The sequence below is a fragment of the Ovis canadensis genome, chromosome 2 (assembly GCF_042477335.2).
Source record: "Ovis canadensis isolate MfBH-ARS-UI-01 breed Bighorn chromosome 2, ARS-UI_OviCan_v2, whole genome shotgun sequence".
NCBI classification, from domain to species: domain Eukaryota; kingdom Metazoa; phylum Chordata; class Mammalia; order Artiodactyla; family Bovidae; genus Ovis; species Ovis canadensis.
The window spans coordinates 240282929-240302212 of NC_091246.1; the positions used below are offsets into that span (position 1 = coordinate 240282929).

Genomic DNA, 19284 nt, shown 5'->3' on the forward strand with positions numbered 1-19284 from the left:
AGAAATGTAAAGGGAGCCAAGGGAACGTGTGTTTTTTTTTAGGATAGAAGAGACTTGGGTATGTTTATTGGCTGATGGGAAAGACTTGGCAGAAATGAAGAGGATGAGAGATGAAGTGTGGTCCCTGTGGTGGAGGAGTGACTGAGAGAAGGAATAAGGCGAGTGGATTCAGAACAGTGCTTTTCAAATTTTAACATGCATCCGAATCATAAATCTTAATTCTCCCCTCTTCTCTCCATCTTCACAGCCACCATCCTGGTCCAAAAGTCTCCTATACTTCTCATTTCTCACCTGGACAGCTGAGCTGGCCTTTAGATGCGCAACCCTGTGATGTAAGTTTGGTGTGAAGAGGCCAGGAGGGGGTTAACTGAACAGAAGAAAGCAGAATGGGCCAGTGGCCTCTGCGAGGTCAGAGTACGAGGCCATGGGAATCAAAAGACAGATTTGCTGCAAGAGAGGCTTTTGTGGGATGCTCGAGGCTGGGATTTCAAAAGGGACCCCTCAAAACCTGAACCCGGAGAGAATGACTGGGGTCACGATGAAGGTCAAGAGAGGGTATCAGAGGGTCCTTCATGTGGATGAGCAGGACATGAGGAATGATTGCCAGACCTAGATCTTGAAACCCAAGTCCTTGACAGACAGAAGTAGGTGACACTGAGGGCAACAGACCAAGGCGATGAGAAGGGGTGGCAGAGTAGAGTAGAGCCAGGTGGCACGAGTCGCAGAGAAGCAGAAAAATGACATAGGCACTTAGGAAAACACCCTCCAAAATGTGAACCATGGTTATCTGTGGGGGCAGAGAGGGTGATGAGTAGCTCCAACTGTTTCTTTATACTTTCCTGTTTTTCCTCTAAGTTTTCTACACTAAGCTTTTAAAAAAGTCTCCAGTGGTTAGGACTCCACACATCCAGTGCGGGGAGGGCGGAGTGGGGGGCGGCTGATGTTTGATCCCTGGTTGGGGAATTAAGATCCCACACGAACTCGGGATGGTCTAAAAATAAATGACTACATAAATAAGATGAACAGAAAGGTAAAAGCTGGAAAAAAATACAAAGAATAACAAATCCCTCACTCACACCATGAAGCCTTGGTCGTTGTAAACATGCTTAAGTCCCCTTCAACCACCTCCTTCTCTTAGACAAGCTTGATCACTTGGCTTTTTGTTGTGTGTGTGTGTGTGTGTGTGTGTGTACACACACAAAACTGCATATGGTAGGGTGTGTGTGATCGTTCTACTTACAGGCGGAACTGTTCTAATAATCAGGGAGGGAACAGCCTTGCTAAGATGAAGAGGACTCACTCAGGGACTGGAAGCCCGAGCCCCTTCCCACCTGAGCAGCCCTATGGGAAGGACCCAGAGTCCGATTTGAGTGAACTAGGTCACCTGGTGGTTAAACGCTCTAGGAAGAGAGAGAATTTCTATTTGTATTTCTAGGTTTCAACCCACTGTCATATCTCTCAAGTCATTTTATCCCTCAGAAATCTGAGAAGGCTATCACTATCTCCATTTGACAGATAGGAAAACCGAGGCTTGGAGAAGAACAGTGAGCTCCCAGAGTGTCATAATGAGTTGGTGGAGCACAGGGGGCTAGTTCTCTAGTCTAGGCTTCTTCCCAGAACCCCAGAAACCTAGGCCAGTGTGCAGAAGGGTGGGGCACAGGCAAGGGACATTGGGCAACTCAGATGAATGGACTTTGGCCACTTGGCAATAAGGAAGAGAAGTGGTGATAACTTCAGGCGGCTAAGGCTGGGCCATAGCCAGGAAACTGGGTCAGAGGAGCAAAAGGTGGGTGGTTCCCTCCTCAGAGGTCCCAGAGAGGAGGCCCACTCCCTGGAGACTATGCCCTCTCGTTCCCCACCTCACTCAGAAGCAGCCTTCAGAGTTACATAGGTCTGGATTCAAGTCTCAGTTCTACCATTGATACCCACTGTGTGCTATTTGAAAAGCCACTTTACCTTTCTAGGCCTCAATGTTCTCTCTGTAAAATGGAGTAATAATATTTAACTCTCAGTATTGTTCTAAGGTTAGAAAGAGAGAACTCTCTTTTATTGGTTTGTAAGCAATAACATTTAAAACGTCTGGGTCCCCAGCCTCATTCCAGACTGCCCCAAATGGGCTCAGCATCAAGGGGACTGCCTGACACGGAGAGGGAAGCCACACACATGCACACAAGTGAGATCTGACATTGGCTTTGCAGTGACCACACGCACTCTCCAGGGCAGCCCCCAGGAGATGGACTTGGTCATCTGTAAATTGTGTGCTCCGCACACAAGGCACAGGCATCAGAGGATAGCTGGTGTTAGATGCATCAAGCCAGCTCCTGCCCTCAAGGCCACTGAGCAGTGGGGTGCGGGGTGCAGACTGAACTGACGCTGCCTGGAGACCATAAAAGTGCCTCCCAGAGGCCTGCCCGAGGGCCGAGGGCACAGGCAGGCAGCCACAGCCCCGCCACATTAGAGAATATGAGGACAGAGACCCTCTACTCCACCACTTCCCCTGGACACTCTTGCTTGAGTCCATTTCTACATGTTGAGGATGAAACAAAGGAGGACTCGGGTCAGGCTGCTACATGGAGAGGCAGAGCAACCAGCAGCCGGGAAGAGTACAGCTGCTATTATGTGCTCCCGCTGGCTCTGCACTTTGTCTGTGAACATACTCTGGAGGGTTTGCAAAGTGCTTTCTCACCCCTTTTTTGTACTTCACCACAGCTCGGGGCTTTCCTGGTGGCGCCCTGGTAAAGAATCTGCCTGCAGTGCAGGAGACCCGAGTTTGATCCCTGGGTAGGGATGATCCCCGGGTAGGGATGATCCCCTGGAGAAAGGAATGGCTACCCACTCCAGTACTCTTGCCTGGAAACGCCATGGACAGAGGAGCCTGGCCGGCTGCACTCCACCAGCTCACAAAGAATCGGACATGACAGCGACTTTCACTTCACTGTCACGACTTTAGGGGACAAGAATTATTATCCCGGATTTTCTGAGAGGAAAGGACAGAGACCGTCTCCAACCACACCCCACAAGTAAAGTGGCTTGTTCAGTGTGGGGCACAGAGGGATCCTAGGCTGGGGCAGCAGGAAATGTGGTTTACCTGCGGTCACGCAGCAGGTCGAGGTCAGTCCCCGATTCTCTAGGTAGCTCTCTTACATCACTCACCGTGGCCTTTCCCCACCCTATAGAAAGAAGTGGATTCCCAGCCTTCACCCAGGGGCTTTCCTGTCCATATGCCCACCGGTCAGGACAACCACGCACCAGGCCCCATCTCACTCCCTGGCCTGGACGATCGCAACTCCTCTAGGCCTCAGTTTCCACCTGTAAAATGGGCATCCCTAGAACGAGGTGGGCCAGAGGAGTCGGTGGCCGGGCGCTGGCCGGCACCCGAGGCCGGCGCAGGTGGGTGGGGCCAGCGCTGTGAATCAGCAGGGCGGGCCTTGGAAGGGCCGTCCAGCCGGTCGGACCGGCCCAGGATGTAAATGAGCCGCCTGGGCTCTCCCGGGGCCGGGTCGCCCGGGGGGTGACGGGAAGGGAGGCCGGCCGGGCGCCGGGAGCTCGGGGCTCCCGGCGGGAAGTGGGCGCGGCGCGGGCTCTGCAGGGCGCGCGGCGGCTGCGGCCCGGGATGGAGCCCCGCTGAAGCCGCCGCGTAGACGCGGCGCCGGAGCCAAGATGTGTCTGCGCCTGGGTGAGCGCCGGCGGTGGGGGTAGGGGTAGGGGTCGGGGGACGGCCCGGGAGGCCCGACCCCGCAACCAAGTCCTCCCGCAGGGGCGGAGCACTGTAGTGGGCGCCCGGAATCCCCGCGGTCCAGGCCACCTTCTCTGCGGGTCACTTTCTGCTCTGGGCCTCAGTTTCCTCGCACTGAGCTGGCGAGAGGCGGGCTCTTGGTATCTTCCCGAGGTGGAGTCGCACCTTGCCCGCTTGCACTTTCCTTTCTTGCGGAGGGACCCCCTAGATGGGAGGAAAGCAGCGCCCGCTCCCCAGAAGCCAGAGCGGAGGGAGGGGTATCCAGAGCCCAGGGAGTTCTGAGCCTGAGGCTGCCTGCCCTTGGCTCCCTTAGCCTCGCAAAGGGCTCCGGTTTCCCTACCCTCTGCTCCCCAGATCCAGACAGAGGAGTGAGACAGACGAGTCCCTTCCTCTCACTGCCTGGACACAGTGATGCTGCTCGCGGGCACAGGACAGATCTGGGGAATCCCTACTCTCTAACCGAGAGAACTTTTGAGCTTCAGTTTCCTCATCTGTAAAGTGGTGAGGGTAGCACCCCCTCCTAAGACCTTCCTGAGCAGGACTGCCCCGAGACTCTGTCCAGTGCTCCAAGCACAGCCCCATGCTGGCACTCTACCTCCGATTTGACCAAGTCTTGGTCGTGGGATCCTGTTGCTCATGAGCCCATTTGGTGTGTCTGGGTGGCCAGGGAGGTGGGTGGACCGGGTGAAGTGGGTCAGGCTCCTGGGACAAGGCTGCCATGCCCCTTCCTGTTTGACCAGCACTTAATCTTCCTGACGCCATCCAGTCCTGCGGTAGCTGTCCTGCCCGTCTTCTGCCCTCTGCTTCTCCTAGATCTGGTATAGTTTCAGAGCGTCCTGCAGGCGTCTCAGAAACCTGCTAGGCCAACCCCTTCGCATTCTACCTCTGGAGAAAGAAACTGGGGCCCAGAAAGGAGAGAGGCTGGTGGGGGGTCATGAAGAGGGGCTGTGGCTGAGTAGCTCCAGCCCTCCCTGCTTCCTGGGGGCCTCCTTTTGGCATAGGGTCCCCAAGAACATCCAATTTAGGGATTCCTTCCTTCCTACCCACACTCCCTTCCTTTTTTCTTTCTTTCTTGCTGCAAAACCCCCATATATGAAACATGATCCAATCCTCCTTTCTGCCACCGATGGGGACATCGAGGTCTGGAAAGGGACTCAGAGGCTCCACAAGGAGCAGCTAAAGGAAGAAGAGGGGCTTGTTTAGTTCTAGGGCCCAGGCCAGTCTTTCGGTCTTGCTGAGCTGGCTAGAGTGAAGGGGCTGGTGGGTCCAGGGGCCATCATATGCAGAGCCAGGTACCACAGGGCACATTCCAGCTATCTGGAACAGCCGGGAGGAGGACTCCTTGGTCCTGGGAGGTGTGCAGATGGGAGCTGAGCAGCCACCTGTGGACACTCAGATAGGATGTGCATGTGATGTTCTTTTGACCCCAGCCTCCCCATCTTGCTGTGTCCCTGCCCAGTGCCCCTGCACCCAGGGTATGCCCTCCTTTCCTGTCTATCTTCTCATGGGGACCCTCTTTCCCCACTGGGAAACAAGGGTTATTCTTCCCATTCTGCAGATGGGGAAATGGAGACTCAGAAGCTTGAGTGAGCTGAGTCCCTACTGTGTGCCAGGTCCTATCCATCAAACTGAGTCCTGCATAGTACCTGATCCCTGCCCAGTGAACTGGGGGCTCCCTGGCGTTTAAACCAGGGACCATCAAGCTATCTATGGTGCCTCAGGGCCTGGCATGGAACAGGCACTCAGTGAACACTGATGTAACAAATATATGGATGAAAAAAATCAGGGGATACAAAGCTTAGAGGATTATAGGTCTAGAGCTAGAGACCTGGGTTCAAATCCTGACTGTGCCACTCATGACCCTGAACACTAACAAAGACTATTACTCCTTATTATTAAGTACCACCTGTATGCTTTTCCAACCTTAGAGATCCAAGGACTCCCATGAAAGTAACGTGAACCCCCTTCTCTGATAAGGAAACTGAGACTCAGAGAAGACAAGCTACTGGCCCCGAATCATCCAGAAATAGATTTAGAACCTAATGCCCATCACTCCTGCCGGGGCCTCAGTTTCCTCCTCTGCCCAGCGGAATGAGTCCCACCCATGGCCCTGATGTGGCTGTCCCTCCCAGGTGGCCTGAGCGTGGGTGACTTCCGGAAGGTACTGATGAAGACGGGGCTGGTGCTGGTCGTGCTGGGCCATGTGAGCTTCATCGCAGCCGCTCTCCTCCACGGCACCGTGCTGCGCTACGTGGCTGCCCCCAATGACGCTGTGGCTCTGCAGTACTGCGTGGTCGACATCCTCTCTGTCACTTCTGCCATCGTGGTATGGCCAGGCTGGGAGGATGACTGGCAGGAGGGGGCTGGCAGGGTCTTTGATGAGTCCCCACCCACAACCTGGGGTAGGCAGGCAGAGAGCCCTGAGCACTCACTCCTATTCCACCACTACCAACCAGACCAGTCACTCAAGCTCTCTTTGCCTCAGCTTCCGTCTATAAAATGGGGATGGTAATTGCAATAGGGAAATAGTCAAGGCACTGTTGGACAGAAGGAAGGAGCATCAGCTCAGCTTGGGAGTATTCACAGAGGTGGAGGCCCCTGAGGTGGGTCTTGATGGATCAATAGGAATTCAAAGATGATATGCTACAGTGACCATAACATGGATAGGAAGCCTGCTGGGGCCAGCAGGTAGGAAAGGAAACTGGGATGGCATTTCAAGTATAGAGGATGGCAGATGCAAGGTGTGGAGGTGGGAATGGATACAGTCTCCTCTGGAGACACTGAAAAAGCCAATTTGGCAGGAGCTTTAGCATTAGGCCTGGACTATCATAAAATGGGCTTCCCTGGTGGCTCAGACAGTAAAGAATCTGCCTGCAATGCAGGAGACCTGAGTTCGATCCCTGGATTGGGAAAATACCCTGAAGAAGAGAACAGCTACCACTCCTTCATAATGAAGCGAAAATGAAAGTGTTAGTCTTGTCAGTAGTGTCCGACTCTTTGTGACCCTGCAGATTGTAGCCTGACAGGTCCTCTGTCCATGGGATTCTCCAGGCAAGCATACTGGAGTGGGTTGCCATTCCCTTCTCCAGGGGATCTTCCCAACCCAGGGACTGAACCCAGGTCTCCGGAACTGCAGACAGATTCTGCAGGCATAGCCATCAGGGAAGCCCCGGACTATAATAGGGGCTCAATAAATCAAAGCCATGGTTATGACTGGATGTCAGTCATAACTGGTTGATGAATATAAGAATGAAGGGGTCTGGTATTCTCAAGTTCACAAAACCCTTTCCCAGCTGTCAGCAGCCTTTGGGGAACATGCTCACATCAGTGTCTGAGTTCCATCCCTGCCACCTCCTGGCTGCGGGACTTCTTTCTCCCTCTAAGCCTGCTCCCTCCCCTGCAAAGTGAAGCTCAGACAGCTTGCTGGCCCCAAGCCTTGGATAAGCGAGGATCAGAGGCCCCAGCAAGTAGGGGAGCCTCTGGCGGCGGGATGGAGCTAGGCTGTGCACATAAGCGCAGTGTTGTTATTGTACTTTGTTCCTCTGACCAGCCTTGTGAGGAAGGCAGTGAGCCCAGGGTTGAAGGTCCACCAGAGATGGGCTCTGGGGTGGACCACTTCAGCTGTGCTCTTATTTCCTCAAGTAATCGCCACAGCTCCCTGCAAGACAGGGCTGCTCTTATCCTCAATTTTACAGATGAGGAAACTGAGACTCAGGGATTCACTCAACCTCCTGCTGATACAAAGAAGCCACCCTAGTTGTGAAACAATGTGACCGATGCCAAAGTCAGTGTCATTCTGACGGTCAAATGAGCTCATTCTGCTGAGCAGGCTTAGTTCGCTCAGAGTCTGGGGCACTTACTTGTGTCTGCACAGCAAATTATAGGCATTACTGGGCCCTCCAGAGTCTAAGCGGCCTCATGTGGGTCCAGCCCTGGCCTGATAAAGTGAGGGGACTGAAGGAGGGAGTCTGGCTGAGTGGAACCCAAAAGATCCAGAAGGCAGCTGGTGGGCTTAATAGTGGAGCCGCCCTGCCTATTGGGACCAGGGCTGTTTAGGAAGGCCTGCAGGAGGAAGAACCCAAGCAGGTGAAGAGGCGCCAGAAGGGCGTTCCTGAGAAGGCGCTGTGTAGCTGGCATCAAGGCCAGGCCCTGCGTGGGTGTCCACATCCAGGGTGATGAGGGAAGAGCCTGGCCCAGGGTGGAGTTGAGAAACTGATGGGACAGGGCCAGGTCACTGAGAGCCTGGGAGCGTTCAGCGTACTCCTAGGGATTTGGAATTCTACTCCATAAAGTGTCCTAGTCTATTTTACAGTAACAGTGGTGGTGTTTTTTTAGTTCCTTGCCAGTCGAGTTACTTAGTTTCTTCCAAAACCTTTTCCACTCCAGGGAGACTTGTCATGTATATCCGGTGACATGGCTCTACGACCCTTGGGATATGGAGGTTTGAGAAACATAGCTGTAGGCAGTGGGGAGTCAGGGAAGGTTGTAGGCAGGGAGTGACTGTGTTTTAGCAGCGTCACTTCGGGGCTGGAGCATGAAGAGACAGCGCCCCTGAACAGATGAAGTGAGATCAAAGCTAAGCAGGGGGTAAGGGTTTGAAGGGCTGGAGTGGGCGATGATGGACTCTTTATTGGAGAGCGGCCGGCCCCCCTGCCCATTCTCCCCCAGAGAGGGGAGGGAGCAGAGCTGACCTGAGTCTCCCCCACAGGTCATCACCTCAGGCATTGCAGTCACTGTGCTCTCACGCTACCTCCCCAGCATCCCCCTGGTACGTGGTGCCTCCTGGGATGGGTCTGCGGGGGCTGGGACAGCAGCTACCTCTAAGGGTCTGGCCTGCTTGGAGGGCGTAACCCCACGGGGGCTAGAGCTGCCCAGGGGGCCAGGCCTGATGTCCACTGACCAGTGGTCTTCTCCATCTAGCGCTGGACAGTGTTTAGCTTGAGTGTGGCCTGTGCCCTTCTCTCTCTGACCTGTGCTCTCGGCCTCTTGGCTTCGATCGCCGTGACCTTTGCCACCCAGGGCCGGGCACTGCTGGCTGCCTGCACTTTTGGGGGCCCCGAACGCCTGGCACTGGCACCCGACTGTCCCTTCGACCCTACACGCATTTACGTAAGTGCTTAGGCCTGGGCTGGGGGAAGGGAAGGGGGTAACCAGGGGCTCATCAGAGGTGGGAAGGGTCCCTGGAGTCTCGCCCTTCACTCCCCAACCCCAGGTGACCATCTCTGCCCCTCCCACCCCCTCGCAGAGCTCCAGCCTGTGTCTCTGGGGCATCTCGTTACTGTTCTGTGTGGCAGAGAGTGTGTTTGCTGTCCGCAGCGCCCAGCTCGCCCACCAGGTGCTGGAACTGAGGCCCTGGTTGGGGAAAAGCAGCCATCGCATGGTAAGACATGCTACCCAGCGCTCCCCCCAAGCCCTAAAAATCCCCCCATATCTCTTGGGAGCTCCTGCTGGGGGCTCAGGCTGATCTGCCCCCACCACTCTGTAAAGGGCCCCTACCTTGAAAACTGGGGCAACAGTCTTCTCCCCCAGGACAAACGGGAGAACACAGAGGCTCGGAGAACTCAGCTCTCCCAGGTAAGTCACACAGCTGACACTTGGCTCTCCTGAGCCCCAGGATGAGTCTTGAGCAGGAGGAGAGGTATCTGGACTGGAACTGGGGGCACTGCAGGCATATGGCCTCGCTCTTGCATAGTAGAGAGTAATGGTGTCCTTTCACCCCAAAGATCCTCCCAGGCCCCCCCTCCTCCCACTTCTTGGATGTCCCAGCGGGCCTGGCAGCCTCTGGTGTCTCCACAGATGCAGGAGAGTCCAGAGCCCGTGGAGGACCCTGACCTGCCAAGCCGCGCTAGCTCCGGGCCCATGACCCTCTGACAGCTGATGCCTCATCCAGGCCCCGTAGCCACTGGGGCCCTGCAACCAAGTCCACACTGCGATCAGGCCAGTATTCCTGGAGCCAGCCAAGAGGGCTCAATGGCCACTCCAGGACCTGGGGGAGGTTTTCACCCCTCTCCTCCGGCCACCCAACCCGCTGCACTGAAAGGAGACTTTATTCTGAAGTCATTAAAAAGAACAGAGATGCTCCATGTGGGCGCATGCAGCGGGGGAGGGTATGGCCAGGGGGTGTCTGTTCTTCTTTTCCATACAGGACGCTTTGAGGTGGGGGGGGGGCCTCCAGTTGTGTCTGCCTGTCTGTCTGTGGGTCTGTGTGTGTATCTGAGGGATACAAAGAGGGGTCCATGGGTCTGTGTTCATCACAATGCCAAAACGCAGGTGTGGGATCCTGGGCCTCACAGCTGGAAGTTTCCCTCTTGCACCTGGGCCTCCAGGCCCGCAAGGGCAGGAGCAGGCGGGGTTAAGGCCCTCCTGCCAGAAGTATGGCTCAAAGATGGTTTCTCCTCAAGCCTCTAGGCCTCTGGAATCCTTCTCTCCCCTCCAAATAAAAAGACAAGCTCCCTACCTGGGTGTGATTCCCAGCTCCACCAAGGCTGAGATCTACAAGGGTGGGGGTGGAGGTGGGGGAGCTTGCCCCATGGTTGGGGGAGGGAAGTCTGGCCTCATGGCTGGGGGGTGGGGGCTACAGGGGAGGGGAGAGTGGCTTAAGTCCGCATATCTAGGTAAGGGAGGGCTGACTCTGAGGGGCAGACCAGGCCAGAACCCTTGTCTCAATCATTGCCTAAGGCTGATAATTGCCTCTTGGATGGATGGGGTGGGGCGGTGGGGTGAGGGTGCTAACCACTTGCTGGCTTGGGCCTTGGGGGGACAGCAGGTTCCATTACCTATAGGCTTCCCCCACTAAGAGTGCAGACCCTGGGGGTGGCCATCTGCCCCCCAGCCTGGATAGACACAAGGGCGAGGAAGCTGAGAGCCGGGAGAGGGTCAGTGAAGGCAGGGAGGGGAAACCTGGCTCCTCTCGCTCAGAACTGGGAGGCGCTGCTGGGGTCGCACTGCAGCAGACGCACGATGGACGGGTCGCTTTTGGCCCCGCGGATGAACTCCTCCAGGGACAGCTTGCCTGCGGGGCGAGGAGGGGGGCAATGATGGGGGGAGAAGGCAACAGCAGCTAGGGGTGGCCGAGCAGAGCTGCGGCATAGGAAGGGGGAGTGGTGCCCGCCGCGCCCGCCCCTGCCTCCTCACCGTCGTTATTTGTGTCCATTTGGCGGAAGATTTTCTCGGTCCTCTTTTCCGGGGTCGACTCGTCCTCCGGCATCTTCATTACGGACGAAACCATCTTGTAAATGGCCTGGGGGGCGGGTGGGGAAGGCAGAGCGTGAGGGGAGCCTGCTTGAGCCCTCCACCCCCAACTATGTCCAAAAACGCCCGTAGGTGCGCTGACGACCACCGCTCCGAACGAAACGAGACGAAGAGGGGCCGGCGGAGGCGTGGGGAGCTGGGGAGTTCTGGAAGGAGTGACCGGGAAGGCTTCCCGGAAGAGGGGGCTATTGGAGCGGTCGGTCCCTGACCAAGTTCCTCTGGAGCGTTCGGTGGGAAACGAATTGCTGGCAGAGGAATTTTCATGCACAAAGGCCTCGCAGAGGGAAGCTCTGTGTGGGCACTGGGGCTGGCTGAAAGCAGGCGGTCAGGAGAGATGTTGGAGGACATCGGGGCCCAGATGGCGAAGGGTCCGGGACTCCCAACTAAGGAGTTTGTGCCAGACGCCGAAGGTTCCCAGTTAAGCACCAGGTTAGAAGAGCCGCTTCTCAGAAACCGGGACTCGGAGTGGCCAGCCCTCGATGGTCGACAGGGAGCGCTGGGCAGGAGTGGGTGGCATTGGACTGCGACGCCACTGTGGCCGGCAGGGGGCGCAGGGCCGCCCTAAGGGCTGGAGGGCGGGAAGCGACTAGGTCCACAGGGGGCGGGGCATGTTATGCAAATAAACGCACGGATCATCAGTCGGGGGCGGGGACCGCCTGGGCTGTGGCTGGGCGGAGGACCGCAGCCGCCAGGTGCAGGAGCTACGGAGGTGACTGGAAGGCGGGGTTTTGCGCTAAATGTACACAGAGCACGTAGGACTTGGCCTGTGGGCTGAGTCCCGCAGTCCCGGAGCTCAGGGACCCAGATTGGTCGCCTCAGTCTGCCAGCTTGTTGCTACTGACACCTCCGAGAAGCCTTCCTTCTTCTCCCAGACCATAAACTTCTCTAGCTTCAGATCCAGCTTTGGCCTCCGCTGTGGTCTCTTCCGGCCTCTCTCGGGTCTGTTCCCAGGGCCACCTCTGAGAGCTCTTTCCAAACACAGATCTCCACTGCCACGTCCCCAGCCCAGGGCCGCCCCCTCGTTCCCGTGATACACAGGCCTCCCTCCAGGCCTGCCGTGCACCCAGCTCCTTCTGGAGGCTGCCCCACGCTCCTTCTGCTGCCTCCCACTCCTCCTTGGGGCTCAGCTTACATGGTGCTTTCTTAGGGAGGCCTTCTCTGATGCAGGCTGGGTCAGGGCCCATATGCTGCCCTAGCGCCTCCATTGGGGACCCCTCTCCAGAAGTAATTTTATGCCTTTGCTCCTTGCCCCCAGCATACAGATAAGAACAAAGTACCCAGACCTGCTGAATTTAGCAGGGTGCCTGGCATCTGGCAGGGACTCCCCTGTTTAAAAGACACTGGCACCTCCCACTGCCCTGTTACCAAGTCCAAACATTTGTCCCTTGGCATTCAAGGCACTTCACACTCTGGTCCCTGCTCTCCACCATCCGGCTTCCCCTAGTAGATGATTTTGCCATATCCAAATACCCCTCCACCTTTCAGGTTTTATAGCCTCTGCCTGGAACAATAATACTAGCTACCATATACAGACACCTGCTATGTGCAAGGTACTTTTACATACATTATTCTCACCCTTGCAATAGCCCTGAAAAGCAGGTACTGAGATCCCCATTTTCCAGACAAGAAATTGAGGCTCAGAAAGGAAACTGACGGCAGAGACCAGATTAGAACCCTCTCCCTCTTAGTCATTGGATAGATGGTTTTGGAGTGCTAACGACCCCTCCAAACAGGGTGTCTGAAGTAAGGCTGACCAGGAATAGCATCTTGGTTCCACTAATCACTTGCTCTGTAGCCTTGGACAAGTATATAACCTCAGTTTCCTCATCTGTAAAACAGGGAGTAATCATATCTCCCTCATTTGTACCGTCCAGAGTATTAAATGAGATAATATATATAGTTGGCTACAGTAAGTGGTCAGTAAACAGCAGCTTATACTATAATCATTACTCATCCACCGCATCCTCAGGTCTTCCCTGCCCTTCACTCCCCTGGACTCTCATATGTCACCTTCATACCCCTGTCACTGAGCTGGTCAGTGTGGCCTGCACAGTTGTCTCTCCCAGCAGAACGGGAGCTCCAAGAGACTGAGGCAAGGCCTCTTCCCCTCTAGTATGCCCACCACCTGGCTCAGGGCTGGGTCCTGAGAAGGACTGAGTGAGTAACTTAGAGAGTGACTGCTCCCCTGTGACTGGCCTTCTCCTGGGCTTCCTAATTAATTGTCTGGAATTACTGCTCACTCATTGTTTCACTGGAGCCAACCTGTAATTAATCAGTCACTAGGGTTTGCAGAGTTCTGTCTGCACTGGCTGTCTGGGGCCCCTGGGCTGCTGTAAAAGAAACCAGGGTCTGTCTAAATAGCAGAGGCCAGTCTGGAAGGGATCCTGAGGATGTCCAGAGAATGGTGCTGGCCTGACCAATGCCCTGGGCTTGGAGCTTCCAGCAAGGCTGACATTTACCAGTGGATACCAGTGCAACCACACTCTGTGGCCAAACATGGACATTCATGTGGATTGGTTGGTATTGAGCTGCTACCCAGTCCCTGAGAGATTGTCCATCACCCTGGCTACCCCAGCCCTTCCACCAAGACCCCGAGAACTCCCCATTGTTCATCAACTAGAGAGTTATTGCCTGGCCCAGGGGAGTTGCTTACAATCATTAAGGCTTTTCCCTAGTAATAGACATAGGGAAGACACCACATCCCAAGGTAGCCCATCCTATTCTAGCTGGAGAGAGCAGACCCAGAAGCCAAAGTCAAGAGTCCAATAGAGGCTGGATGAGTTGGGAGGGGGGCAGTCAGCAGTGCTGAGGGACCAGAAGGGAAGGGATTCAGAGAGACAGAAGGAAAAGGAACAAGAGCCTGTACAAAGTAGCGCATTCTGAGGATGTCGGAAAGGCCATTCCGGCTGGAGTGGAGAGTGTGCAGAAGAGAAAACACCAACTGACAATTACTAACGTTTACTGAGAGCCAGATATCTGCCAGGCCCTCTGCTAGCGTTCCCACCTTGCTTTATACCCACAATAGCCTTGGGAGTAGTGGTTAACACCCTCACTTTACAGATGAAGAAACAGAGGCTCATAAAGTGAACAAGGAATTGACTAGGTAAAATAGAACCAGATCTCTGATGGACCTCAACGTCCTGAGGGGATGGGCACTCTAGAAGATTTTTGACATAAAGCTAACATGCTATACTTAAATTTGTACTAAGATAGGACATTCCTGCTGCTGCTGCTACTGCTAAGTCACATCAGTTGTGTCTGACTCTGTGTGACCTCAGAGATGGCAGCCCACCAGGCTCCTCTGTCCCTGGGATTCTCCAGGCAAAAACACTGGAGTGGGTTGCCATTTCCTCCTCCAATGCATGAAAGTGAAAAGTGAAAGTGAAGTCGCTCAGTCGTGTCCGACTCTTAGCGACCCCATGGACTGCAGCCTACCAGGCTCCTCCGTCCATGGGATTTTCTAGGCAAGAGTACTGGAGTAGGGTGCCATTGCCTTCTCCTAGGACATTCCTAACAGGTCCTTAAGTCACCCTGTGAGACATGCCTAGCCATCCCCATTTAAAGAGGCAGCTCTGAGTGCTGGCCAACTTGAACCTGACTCCACTTATATGCTGTGTGATGTTAGGCAAACCACTTCACCTCTCTGAGCCTCATGGGGTTGTTGTAAAGATGTACTGAGCTTATGAGTATAAGGATTTCACTCAGTACTAGACTCTTAGTGGGCTCTCAATCAATTAGTTGGAAGATGGCTGGGTATCCAGATGGAATGTGGGCGACCGAGCCAGGTGGCCCATTCACAGTCTGTGTGATCTCAAGCAAATGTCTTTACCTCTCTGAGCATCCGTTTCCTCCTGAGTAAGTCGGGATCAATGAAACACAACTGGCCTGTACTCTACAGAAATGTCAAGTCTTGAAAGACAAAGGAAGGCTGAGGAACTCTTACAGATTAAAGTGGCCTAAAGAGGTAGGATGACTAAATGCAATGTGTGATCTTGGGGCAGAGGAAAAAAATGCTATAAAGAACATTATTGAGATAGCTGGCAGAATTCAATGTGGTCTGTAAGTTAGATAATAACATTGTTTCTATGTTAAACATCCTGACTTTGATAATCATATTATGGGTTATATAAGAGAATGTCCTTGTTCTTAGGAAATCTATCCTGATGTATTCAGGGGTAGAGGGTCATGTTTAGAACAACAGAACCTCTCTCTCTCTCTCTCTCTCTCACACACACACACACACATAATGATAAAGCACATGTGATAAAATGTTCATTGGTGAAGTTGGATAAAGGGTAAAATTTTCCCAACTTTTCTTTAAATAGGAAATTACTTCCTATTAAAGACTTTAAAAAATAGGCTATAAGAAGAGCACCTGCCACTCGCCTACCCACAAGGACTGTCGGGAGGGTAAAGAGGGCTGGCGGGTGCAAGCTGCTGGGACCTGTGCCTGGCATTCTGAGGGGTCCAGGGACCCACCTGCACGATCTCCAGCATCTCCTCGCGGCTGATGTAGCCGTTGCCGTCCAAGTCATACATGCTGAAGGCCCACATGAGCTTCTGCTCCAGGCGGCCCCGCGAGGTCACGCTCAGCGCGATGATGAACTCCCGGAAGTCGATGGTGCCGTCGCTGTTGGTGTCGAAGGTGCGGAAGACATGCTCCGCGAACTTGGAGGCGTCACCGTAGGGGAAGAAGTTGGCATAGATCTTCTTGAACTCGTCCACGTTGAGGATGCCCGTGGGGCAGTCCTTGAGGAAGCCCTTGTACCACTCCTGCAGCTCCAGCTCGGAGAACTCTGTGTTCTCCCGCAGGTCCTGCAGCATCTCTGGCCGCAGCTTGCTGTTTTGCTTGCCCATAGCCACCGAGCCAAGTCCCACCTGGGTCCCCCAGGGGGGTAAAAGGACAAAGAGGAGTAGTCAGGCCCTCCTGGCCCTTTGACAACACTCCAAGAAAACCCCGAGCCACCCCAGGCTCTCCTTTGACCCGGTGAGAGACAGAGGAGCTGGCCCAAGATTGCACAGCCTGCCAAGCACCCCGCCACTCTGTCAGCCCCACACCATTTCCCCAGACCTTCTACTTCCGCAGGGAACAGACCCGGAGAGAGAGGAAGAGAAGGGGCTCACCTTTACTGAAGCCCTTCTCAGTGCCAGCTACCATGCCTTCCCAGGAGTACACCACTTTGCCCTCACAAAGTGAAGCCTAGCGATTAGCCCATTTTACAGATGAAAAGGTAGGCTCAAGGAAGTGAGGTGACCTGGTTCAGGTCACACAGCCATGGAGACACACTGCTAACTCCCAGAGTTGCCAGCCAGGTGCAAAAAGGCCCTCTGGTCTTCCTCCCTCCTGCCCACTGCCCCCGTACAGCATCACATACACCTGCTCACATAAAATACACCTGCAACCCAAACACTGACCTGTTCTCCCTCCCACACGTGTGTGCTTGACAAGAGGCTGAACAAGATAGGTATTAGCCTGAGCTCCAGAGCCGGACCACGTGGGTTAGAATTCCAGCTCTGCTTCTTACCACCTATGTGACCTTGAGCAAGTTCCTTAAACTCTGCCTTGTCTGTGAAGTGGGGGTAATAGTACCTACCTCATTATTGTTGTGAGGATTAAATTAGTTAATACATATGAAGAACTTAGATGCCTGCACATATAAGTGCTACCTAAGTGTTAAACAAATGAAAGAGACTTACAGGTGTCCAGATGCCAACAGTAAACAAATGAATACATACTGATGTCTATTATGCCAAACAGCTCACCAAATCCACACAGATTCCCCTGCCACTCACATGCCAGCACCCAGCACACACACACCCAGGGTCACCATGCCTCCACACACAGAAACATTCCCTCTGCTCCACAGCTCATACGTACTGACACAGCACCACACACACACAACTCCCATACCCTGTGCATCAAGACACACCAGCCCACGACCCCACATGTCTCATGAATGCATCATAAGCCAGCTCCCATGCCGACAACTCTCACATGGCCAGCTGCACGTGGGACCCTCAGACACCCTTGCCATCTTTCTTTCTTTACCCAGGGTGCCAGGTGCCAGGAGAGGGAGCTGCAACCCTTCTCAGACCTGTGAAGGTCCCCTCTTCCAGGGAGACCCCTAGCCAGTCAACCATCCCCCAACATTTAACCTTTCATCTAGTTCAGAAAGGCTCCCTCAGTGCAAGAGGTTAGACTGTGGAGGGCTAAGGGGAAGGTATTGGAGAGGAGGCAGCCAGGCAGTTCTGGGCAGGAATGTAGGGGTGTATGCAGGTGAATCTCGCCACCCACCCCCCCCCACCCGCAGCCTGGGGCTGTGAAATAGAGCAGGGGGGAGGGGGATTCCTTGTGCGTGCATGTGCACTTATGTATGAGCGTGTGTGAGTGCGTGTGCTCACGCATGCATGTCTGTCCCTGGCTTCTGCATTGCATTTGTCTGCCTGCATGCTCCGTTCATATCTGTGCCAGTGCATATGTGTACATGTGACTAGGTGTGCGCCGTCACAGTGTGAGGAGGATGTGCCTGTGTGGCCATTTGGAGGACCTGTGTGTGTCCTCAGCAGTGTGTCACGTGCGTGTTTCTGTAAGTTGGTGGCCCTCTTTTCTAAATCAACCTTTCCTGCCCCAGGCTGTGGACCCACTGAACAAGTGTGTGGGAGGACACTGAGGAAATGCCGGGGGCCAGGGCGGCCGAGTGTGTCCCTTGGTCCCCTCCTCAAGGTCCAAGGAACTGGGTCATCTGGGCGGGGGCAGAGAGATGCGCTGGGCAGGAAAGGTCTTCCAGTGCCCCCTCCTCCCTGCCACCCTCAGAGTTGCCCCCCTCCCAGTTGGAAGACTTGGAAACGAGGGTGGCAGAAGGTTCTGCGGTCTCCGCGAAGACCCCGGTCCCCAAAATGGGAAGGACCTAAGCTGAGTCTAAGAAACCCGCCTCGGAGACCCTCTCCAAACCTCTCCCCAGTTCTCGCCCTGGCCCTCGCCTCAATCCTTTCAGCTCTGGGAGAGCGCCGGGCGCGTGGTCCCTCCTAGAGGGGGCGTCCCGAGGCGGCCGAAACGCCGCTCCCAGGCTGGCCACTCGGTGGTCAGGACCCTGGAGAGCGCCGCGTGTTTCCCTGGGGCAGCCCCACTCCCTGGGTCCCCGGAGGGAAAATTCCTGGGAGGTCCGGGAGCTGCAGGATTGGGGAGTCCAGGACGTGGCCCCCCGCCTCCGGGATGCCCCCTCCTCGCACCCTCTAGCCCCGGCCGAGCGGCCCCCACTCACCCAACAACGCGGAGACACCGACTGCGCAGGGAAGGCGGCGCTGCTGCGGCGCGCGGCGGCAGAGGCGGCCGGAGGGGCGGGCGGGGGGCGGGGGGCGGGCCTGCGAGGGAGACGCCCCGCAGCGCTCGCCCCGGGCCCCTCCCCTGGGGGGGGTCCCCGTTCCTCCCCTTTCCCTCCAGCCCCGAGAGCACGGGCAGCATTGGTTTAGGCTCCGCCCCCGCCCTGCGGGGGAGAGGGAAGGGGGCGCCCTCTCGAGTAAGCACCCGGCCGGGGGACGAAGACAAGAGGTCTCCATCTCAGCATCTGGACTCAGGTAGCCTGAATAGGGTGGGGATTGCGGGGAACTGGGGAGGGGGGCGGGCGGTCAGTGCCCAGAGACCTCTTTCTTAAGCTGAGAACAAGCCCCGACAGCCCCGCCCCTTGCCTCCCCGGTCCCTACCTGGCGTCCCTCCGAGGGCGGAATTCGGATCCTGGGCGGTTCGTTAGGTACTCTCCCTACCCCTAATCCTCAACTCCGGAACTAACGGAGCTCTTCAGAGAAGGGGCAGCGCCCACTCCTCCAGTCTTTGAGGTCTGGGTCGGGGGGTGGAGTGGGGAGGGGGGAGCAGACACGCCCACTACCTCACCGCCCCATTTCCTGTCTGCCACACCCGATCTCCTGCCCAGGACCCCATTCAGAATGAATCCCACCTCCTAACATCGATCTAAATTGCCCTTCCCATTTCCCCCCCGACTCTAATCAAGAAATCCTCTTGCTCCCTCCCCAGCCAGTGCCTGCACTGGATTACAATAAGTGAAGGCTAGGGAGCATCTCGAGCCTGAGGAATTCTGAGGTGTGTAGGCCCCCTGCCTGAAGACAGGAAAGCCCCTTTCCAGAGTCGCTGACCCCTATCAAAGCTTCTCCTGCCAAAACGGTGGCTGCATCCTCCTTCCCCCAGCCTGGGCAACAATCCAACATCTTGGGCTCAAATTTTCCTTTTTCAGTATTTCCAGGGAAGGGGTAATGATCCTTATTGTCCCACTTCACAGATGAGA

General features: G+C 55.4%; 2 protein-coding genes across 3 annotated transcripts; one reads left to right on the top strand and one right to left on the bottom strand.

Moving 5' to 3' along the window:
• Positions 1–3439: 3439 nt before the first annotated feature.
• On the top strand, positions 3440–10192 carry TMEM54 (transmembrane protein 54). Of its 2 annotated transcripts, XM_069574754.1 has the most exons (6): positions 3440–3676; positions 5869–6062; positions 8445–8504; positions 8657–8845; positions 8982–9116; positions 9533–10192. In XM_069574754.1, exons 1-6 carry the CDS (start codon positions 3661–3663, stop codon positions 9605–9607), a joined length of 669 nt encoding a protein of 222 aa, XP_069430855.1. In that variant the 5' UTR covers positions 3440–3660; the 3' UTR covers positions 9608–10192. The 2 variants fall into 2 exon arrangements, with proteins under 2 accessions (XP_069430855.1, XP_069430856.1); XM_069574755.1 differs by lacking the exon at positions 8982–9116 and having other exon boundaries at positions 3452–3676.
• On the bottom strand, positions 9766–18290 carry HPCA (hippocalcin). The gene is made up of 4 exons (XM_069574756.1): positions 18250–18290; positions 15467–15865; positions 10871–10976; positions 9766–10748 (listed from the first exon to the last, which is right to left on the bottom strand). The coding sequence occupies exons 2-4, from the start codon at positions 15842–15844 to the stop codon at positions 10651–10653; spliced, it is 582 nt and encodes a 193-aa protein (XP_069430857.1). The 5' UTR covers positions 15845–15865; positions 18250–18290; the 3' UTR covers positions 9766–10650.
• Positions 18291–19284: the final 994 nt, after the last annotated feature.

What these genes read in the sequence shown, in the direction of transcription:
- TMEM54 (XM_069574754.1), top strand. An exon ending in CTGTCACTTCTGCCATCGTG is followed by an intron (nt 6,063 to 8,444) that starts GTATGGCCAGGC and finishes TCTCCCCCACAG; the next exon opens with GTCATCACCTCAGGCATTGC. An exon ending in TCGACCCTACACGCATTTAC is followed by an intron (nt 8,846 to 8,981) that starts GTAAGTGCTTAG and finishes ACCCCCTCGCAG; the next exon opens with AGCTCCAGCCTGTGTCTCTG.
- HPCA (XM_069574756.1), bottom strand. Translation starts at nt 15,844, where the DNA reads ATGGGCAAGCAAAACAGCAAGCTGCGGCCAGAGATGCTGCAGGACCTG. An exon ending in AGATGCTGGAGATCGTGCAG is followed by an intron (nt 10,977 to 15,466) that starts GTGGGTCCCTGG and finishes CCCGCCCCCCAG; the next exon opens with GCCATTTACAAGATGGTTTC. An exon ending in AATGGACACAAATAACGACG is followed by an intron (nt 10,749 to 10,870) that starts GTGAGGAGGCAG and finishes CTCGCCCCGCAG; the next exon opens with GCAAGCTGTCCCTGGAGGAG.